The following is an 8390-nucleotide window of genomic DNA, read 5'->3' as shown; positions in this document are numbered from 1 at the left end:
CTTGTAAAAATCTATGACTAGGGTAACCTGTAATAACCAGTCCTTCATAACGGGTAGGGAACCGGTTGTAACTGGTGGTGGTTGCTATTTCAATTTTCAACTCTTTCTTTATTATTATACTAGAATTATACTCGTGCAATACAAAATTATTTCGTCTCTCCCGATTTTATTTTACGGATTTGTGTAGTTAAGAGAGACAAACAGAGTTAGAGAGTCTTATGTTAGTTATTAGTTTTATGAACATTTTGTCGTATTAATAGGGCTAATTGTATTTGTACGTTTATCAGTTTTTCATAAGTTAGTTAACTTTGAGAATTAGTGCATCATGTGTTATTTTATATGATTTTTTTTCCATCTAAGATCAAGATTTAGAATATTAATTAACATATATTTGTTTTACAATATGTTTGTTTCACAATGTAAACATTTTTAGTTTGTTTGTGAAACAAAAGTTACACATAAAAAAGTTTCATACTGTGAACCACATACATATGAAGCGAACACATTGTGAAACAAATATATGTTTATCAATGCATTAAATGTTAGCCTTAGATGAGCAAAAATCATGTGAAACAATACCTTGAGATAAAAGTTCTCACGGTTATCCCAATCAGTTACGCAAGGCCCGATGTAAGACCTATTTACGTAACTAGTTGAGCCGGTTACATAACTAGCGCGATCAATCCCGATTTAATTACCATTCCACTTAGAATGTAGATATAAATAACAGTTTATACGTGTTCATAAATAAATGGCTGGATTCTAACACAAACCCGACATATATCGATCACCACCACAATATTCTTCTAAAAAACCCACGTTTTTGTCGTTCCATGCTCTTCATATCCTCGACTGCAAACAATAGAAACAAGTTACTAACTCCAACGTACACACACACACATATATATAGGTGAAGATCGTGTGAGAAGGGAAATTATGGTGAGAAGCGTAAGAAATGATCTCCACCCTTACATGCACATTAGATAGAGATGCACCGGATCAATCCTCGTATCAAACGCGATTTATGGGTGGGTTTGAGATTAAAGGGGATCAAAGGTCCAGATCCCTTCTTAAGCTTCTCATAACTATCCTCCTCACATGATCATTCGCGCGCGCGCACGCGCACACGCACACACACACACACATATATAGGGACCAAATCAAATGAGAACCATAAAGAAATGTTATAAGCCTTTGAGAACGATTTAGAAAGATCTTTTATGTGATTTTTTTTCCCACTAAATGAGAGGATTTAAGATATTGCTTCACATATATTTGTTTGATAGTGATAATCTCACATGTATTTGTTTCATCACGTGAATCTTTTTTACGTTTATCTTTTGAACCGATATAAAAATATATATTGAACAAAAAAAGTTCCACATGTAATTTTTCAGAAAGCGAACACAAACATATGTGAAACAATACCTTAAATTATAGATCTTGATGAAAAAAATCATGTAAAAAATATTTTTATATCGGTTCTCACGGGTTTGCAACTTTTTTGTGGTTTTCATTTGATTATTGTCATATATATATATATATATATAGAGAGAGAGAGAGAGAGAGAGAGAGTTACAAGAAATGAGAGAAGAGCCAAATCGCAAGTGATTCTAGAGCAAAACCGCATGTGATACAACACGTCCGGAAGGACGCACGCGACCAAGGTCATGTGAAAACTCGGGCGTGCAATGGCGGGTCAATGCGCCTTGTTTATATACACGTGACTTTACTCTAGAATCACATGTTATTTGGCCCTTCTCACATTTCTTGTAAGTTGGTTGCACATAATTACATGTGATTTCACTCGGTGCATTTATTGTAGAATCACATGTGAATTGGTGATTCTCGTGTTGTTCTCTTATTTGGTCATTGCTCTCATTCGAACCCGACTCTCTCTCTCTCTATATATATATATACATACACACACACGATCTCAAGATATAAACACTTACGCACCTTTTAGCCTGCCCGCAAGATATAAAGCTTCTTCGGCAATCGGTCTCCATTGCTCCGCACACGAGTAGTTGATTCCTAGACCGACGCTAAGCCCTCTCAACAATTGCACCGTCCGAAGAACAGAAAACAATTCCTCCGGGAAACCCTAAACAACGTATCTGTTAGACTCCCACATTTGCTAGCCATGAATAACTAAGATCAAGATTACGGATAATTTCGGGGACATTTCTTCGTGTAATGTTATTTTGAAGTTAAAATCGCATACATACCCGAACAGCGATCTTCTTTATAGAAGAATCATCCGAGAACGGCTGCAAAATCTTGACTCCGTCTGGCAACTTTGTATCGAACATGACTTGAGCTAGCTTAAATAATTCTGCCCGTTCATCCGAACATAGGCTTAACGTATCTATGCCAAGTTCCCTGATCCAATTATACGTATATTTATATATGGTATATACTTACACAAACTTCTCACATTTGGTGAGGTTTGAGCCCTTAACATCCTGTGAGGTTGGGCTCTAATGATAACCCGTCTGCTATTGGGCCAAAAACCTTTCGGTTAGAATTCACGTAATTTGCATATATCTATACCTATATATGTATATATATTTACCGGAATCCTTCTGACGCCTTCGTGTGATCCTTATCCGCTATAGCAAGAACCAGATTGGCGTAACCAAGCCTCAAGGCGTTCGGAAGATCTTTCACTTGTCCGTAGTCAAGCAACGCAACCTGAAAATAATAAAAAAAAATATAAAAAAAAATAGAGCATCTAACAACATTAGATCCAAATATATTCGGGTTGGCAGGGATACCAAACCCACCAAAGTGGCAAATTGGTCATTTTATAAGTTCCGTCCTGCCAGGGATACCAAACCCACCAAGGTGGTTTTTGGTTTGCAAAATGTTTTTTTTGAAGAAATTGGAATATGAAGGAATTAGAATAGAATTTAATCATGTTTGACCATATGTTTGGCTGGCAGGAACCGGAATAGAATCTGTTTGTTTGGTTTGCAGAATGCAGCTTTGGAATTAGAATTAAACAACGATAAATGACCAAAATACCCTTTTACAATATTCATAGTTTTCTGGCTGTGATGCTACTCGTTGCTTAAAAATAGAAATTTCCGTTGTGTGCTTACCTCCGAGCCTTTACAAATGAGAATATTCCCGGGGTGGGGATCCGCATGAAAGAATCCGCTCTTGAGTATCATTTGTCCATACGCAAGAGTAAGACTTTTTAGGATGTTCCTGCATTTAAAGATATCTCGTGAACTCTAAAACCAAATCATATCGAACACGCCCAATAAGTCCCGCACAGAAGTAGGGTCCGGTTGATATGCAGACCTGACCTCTATCCCAAAGAGCAAAATAGTTGTTTCCATGAAGACCCATCTCTCGTTGAAAAAGTTTTTGCCAAAAGAAATTAGTGAAAAAGTTGTCGGGATGCAACACTCACAAGTCACACACAAGCATGCTTAACTGCAAAGTTCTAATGGGATCTGGTGCATTAGTGCCAGTATAAGGGGGTGAGTTTAGGGATACTATTCAAGTAGAAAGTGGCAAACGAAAAATTTTCATACTCTCTCGAGTCTGTGGATCTTACTGCTTTGCTGCTGCCGCCATCTTACCGTCGGGATTTATTCCCCTTTTCATGATCTCATCTCCAAGATTCAAGATTGGGACCCCATCCATGTAATCCATCACCAGCACCCGCCTACACAATTTAGAAACGAAAATTTATCAAAAACGGATACAGCATGTTTACCTATGAGGGGCATTTTAGACATTTGACTAACAGTCGGTTACTAATATAAACCATGAGGGGGTTAGGACTCAAATCTCATATAACATTTAGGGCTCGTTTGGTATATTGGACAGATAGAACAGAACATGATAGGAATCACCGTTCCACGTTTAACAGGACTTTTATGTGGAACAGACAGATAGGAACAGAGGAATCAAGATTGGAACAAAGTGGAACAACCCTACCCCCTGGAACAAGGTGGAACAGACCTATATTTTACCAACATAACTTTAAAATAAAACCTAATTCTATTCTAAAACATCAAATACGTCTCCCACTTTATATTTTATTCATTCTTTTAAACTTTCTAATGATATATTTTGTTATAAGAAGTACTTATTTTATAATAATTTAATAATTACATAAATTAATCAAAATATATTAAATATATAAACAACTCATTAGGGGTAAATTAGTCATTTTATCTATTATGTCATGTCCAGTTCTGTCTTACCAAAAATTGAACATTTGTTTGTCATGTTTGGATACCAATACGCCCTTATCGTTACTCACCTGGTGACTGCACCCCGTATAACCCGTGGCACTTTAACCGGTGATTTTCGGTTAATCGTGTATAGAAAAGTTCTGATTCTATCCATGGCATCAGCTTCTCTTGTGAAATCGAATTCATACCCTATCTTGAATGACATTAACGGAAACAAAATTAGCATATTTACAAAATAAACGAGAATCCAAAATAGCCGAATAGGATTGGTGTTTCACCTGTTTCTCCATTTCTTTACACACCGAGAAGAAATCAAATTTTACGTCCGTCTTCTGTATGCATAACGCAAAAGCTTTCAAATTCTGGAGATCCGTCATCATCAAATCTTGAACACCGGGATGTTGTACCTACAGTGTAGATAATGATTAGAAAAGACTACATTACCCTTACCTCTTAATCACAAAAGAGTGACAACGAAGGCTCGTTTCCCTCCGTCCCAATATAAGTATCCACATTTCTATTTCAGTTTGTCTTGAAATAAGTACCCACTTCAAAAGTAAGTGTCCACTTTCCAATTCTACCCTTAATTATGAGACGGATAAATTCATCACCCCCTCTACTATGAAGGGTAAAATTGTTATTTAGTTAATTAAAAAGTGTAACAGTACACATTTCTCAAACTGTGTTGTTGTCATTGTGGACATTCATTTTGGTACCGAGGAAGTAGTAGTTAGAACCGGTGGCGGAGCCGAGAGGGGCTAGCAGGTGCAGCGACACCCGACCCCCAAACCCAAAAAAAGACGTTCAAAATTTTAGTATAAAATCATAAATTTTCTATCTTTGCCACCGGTTATAGCCTCACGCAAGAACCATTGTTTATGTAGGCTTACCTTCACAACAACATCAAGCTTGCTGCCTTTTAGTCTAGCTCGATGAACCTAAATTGACGGAAAAACAACCAAAATATTACATGTTGATAATTTAATACGCCTAAAACTCAACGTAGGTTATAAGCGCAGGTTTTTTAATGTAAACCATACCAAACGAGTGCAATATATCCCATCCAGAGGTGGGTCCCCGTCCCCGGGGGCAGGGAGATGTACATAGACCTGATCTAACCCTAAAGAGTAGAGCGGCAAGACCAGGTTTTTTAATGTCATACAACCAAATATCCTCAAGATAACACCATTTGAGGTTTAATATCATATTCAACTACAAAAGTCGAACGATTCAATAATTGGATATTTCTAAGTCACGCATAAAATAAGCAAGTTTTGGGTTTTAATTTCTTGAGTGCACGAAACAGCCATAAGATACCTGTGCAATTGAAGCGGAGCCGATTGGATCCCATTCGAATCTTTCAAACATTTCATCGACATTTTTACCCAACTCCTTCTCGAGAACAAGTTGCACCATGTTAGATGGGGTTGCTGGAGCTTGATCACACAGAGTAACTAACCTCCTCACCCATGCAGCCGGTGCTAAGTCTGGCTTCCCGAGAACTTGGGCAATCTAACAAATCCCCAATTTTTTACATCAAGATTCAGCCTTTATTACGTAACAAGTATTATAATTCTACAATCAAGACACGCAAAATGACAGCCCTTTTGCACCAAGATTCCTTGGCTTGCCTTTCCCTTGCATTCTGCAAGGAGGCGGTTTCCATGACTCAAACCTGTGACCTTCCAATCAGAAAAGAAAATTAAGAAGAGAACTCCCCCAAAAATCCAAACAATACACAAATAAGACGAAGGGTGTGTTTTTGTTAGCAGCTTAATGAGATTAATGGGACTCACAACTTATTCGGTCAGCTATACATGGAGTAATGGTTTAATGATATAGAAAGTGGCTTATTCGGCAAGCTTCTAAGGGGAAGCTTTATGCAGAAAGCCAAGTTTTTTTTCCAAACCTGCCCCACCCAATTAAAAAAACATGATCCTTCTATCTATGAAAAAACCCTCATAAACAAAAACATTTCCTCTCTATATAGAGAAATTAATCCACACAGACAGCTTTATCTATACAGGACTTAATGGAAAACTAACTAAACAGCACCTGGATTCTTTTGACTTCTCACAAACTTACCATTTACCACCGAATTCATCTTGAAACAAAAATACAAGCATCCAAACTAAATGCTTCTTAGTGTTGGAGTCCCATATCACTTAGATTTGAACCATTTGTCCTCGGTACATGATGAAGCCTCTCCTCAAGTCCCTTTTAAAGAGTGATCCAATCGTGTTCCATATACTCTTGCATGGTATCAGAGCCAATGTCTATTCGCTCTAAGGACTCGACACTTCGGGGGAATATGCACTCGTCTAGTCCCCTCATCCGTCTAGCCTCTCTGCTCCACACGCTAGACAATATGTGTCCATCTAGCCTCTGTTGAAGGGGGCTATCAAAGTCCCACATCAACTACACTTGGACCATTTCTCTTCAATATATGTTAGAATGTCTCTTCTCTAATCTAACAGGGTTCCACATATTCTCACGTTTAGAGTCCATAAAAGGGCATAAAGAATAACACCCATCGTAGAGAAAGTGTGATAGCACCAAAGATTCTTTGGTTAGCTAAGGCGTAAGTCTTTCATGTCCCGAAATTGCCACATTGCGGTCACTAGGTTCAACCTCCAACACACACCCCTAAAATACTCTTGGTTTCTTAAAAACTGGCCAATTTACCTAACCCAATTCATCCTACAACAGAAACCCCAAAACCAGTCGGGTTGCGGCGCCTACTTAAAGGCTCAGGGGATGCAGTGGAGGTTCACCTGCGATGACTCAGGCCATTCATGGTCTCCCGGGGATTAGTCTATGGACGTAAGCTGGCCCGGAAACCCCAACAAAAATCCCAAAACCCAAATCGAGTTACACATTAACAGTCTATAAGAAGGCACAATAAAAAACTCGTCATAGAAGATTCAAAATTTTCCATCAAACCAGCCCAATTCATCATATACAACTAGAAATCCTAAAACCCCAAATCGAATTACACATTAAGAGTCTATAAAAATGCATAATAACAACACCGAATCATAAAAAGATCCAAATTTTTGCAACAAACCAACCCAATTCATCATATACAACAGAAATCCTAAAAACCCAAATCAAATTACACATCAAGACTCCATAAAAAGACCAGCCCGATTCATCATATACAACAGAAATCCTAAAACCCCAAATCGAATTACACATTAAGAGTCTATAAAAAGGCATAATAACAACACTGAATCATAAAAAGATCCAAATTTTTGCAACAAACCAACCCAATTCATCATATACAACAGAAATCCTAAAAACCCAAATCAAATTACACATCAAGACTCCATAAAAAGACCAGCCCGATTCATCATATACAACAGAAATCCTAAAAACCCAAATCAAATTACACATCAAGACTCCATAAAAAGACATATAACATTCATCGTAAAAAGATTCAAAACCTTGGATCAAAAACCAACCTTGAGAAAGAACCCACCCATTTCAGAGCACATGGAATAAGCTTTTTCAGCCGCTTGCTCATGTTGTCTCTCCCACATTGCCTCTGCCTTCTCCACATCCTTCACAAGATTAACCCGAACCTGAAACACCTAATAACAACACCCACAAAAAGAAAACATCAAGAAAACCCACAAAAAAGAAAACCCACAAATGGAGGGCTGGTTTTCTATCGATTGTTCGAATCTGTTACCTTATAACCAGTGTAGATATCGAGAGCTCGAACCCAGAATTGGAAGGAACGCTGCCATGGTCTGAAGCCAGTTGATAACTTCTCTTGAAATTCTTTGAAATCAATTGGCATTCTGTAATCTATACTGTTTGATCGCGTCTGCTGTGCTTCAACTTGAAACTGGACGCAAATTGAAGGAAAATAAATGGATAGATAAAGGGCGTTTTCCTCGAGTGTTTACGTGATTCAAGTGGCCACCAATTTGCCGAACAAAATTGGAGCCATGAGTGAAAGATTTGGAGTATATCTGTTAAATGTGGCTACAATGGAAATACGGAATTCTGGGGTTGCTGCTGGTCCCTTCTATTTACATGTGGAGTGCTGATGCATGCCACAACCTTTTTTTGGAGGGTATGATTATATTCGGGAAAAAATCAGAGTTTTAGTTGTGTTTTTTTATAGCGAACGAAAAAGGAAATAAATGGAAAAGGAAATCATGTTTT

The 8390-nt window shown here is 37.9% G+C and overlaps 1 protein-coding gene across 1 annotated transcript; it reads right to left on the bottom strand.

The window, feature by feature from the left end:
• Positions 1 to 671: 671 nt before the first annotated feature.
• On the bottom strand, positions 672 to 8141 carry LOC112511708 (uncharacterized protein slr0889-like). Its single transcript, XM_025117421.1, has 12 exons — positions 7909 to 8141; positions 7679 to 7807; positions 5532 to 5726; positions 5105 to 5152; positions 4493 to 4621; positions 4283 to 4407; positions 3569 to 3679; positions 3105 to 3213; positions 2576 to 2694; positions 2229 to 2382; positions 1960 to 2104; positions 672 to 852 (listed from the first exon to the last, which is right to left on the bottom strand). The coding sequence occupies exons 1-12, from the start codon at positions 8017 to 8019 to the stop codon at positions 788 to 790; spliced, it is 1440 nt and encodes a 479-aa protein (XP_024973189.1). The 5' UTR covers positions 8020 to 8141; the 3' UTR covers positions 672 to 787.
• Positions 8142 to 8390: the final 249 nt, after the last annotated feature.

The sequence above is a fragment of the Cynara cardunculus genome, assembly GCF_001531365.2.
Source record: "Cynara cardunculus var. scolymus isolate 2C chromosome LG 4, CcrdV1, whole genome shotgun sequence".
In the NCBI taxonomy this organism is placed as follows: domain Eukaryota; kingdom Viridiplantae; phylum Streptophyta; class Magnoliopsida; order Asterales; family Asteraceae; genus Cynara; species Cynara cardunculus.
Note: the sequence above shows the minus strand (reverse complement) of the source record. Positions and strands in the feature narration are given on the sequence as shown.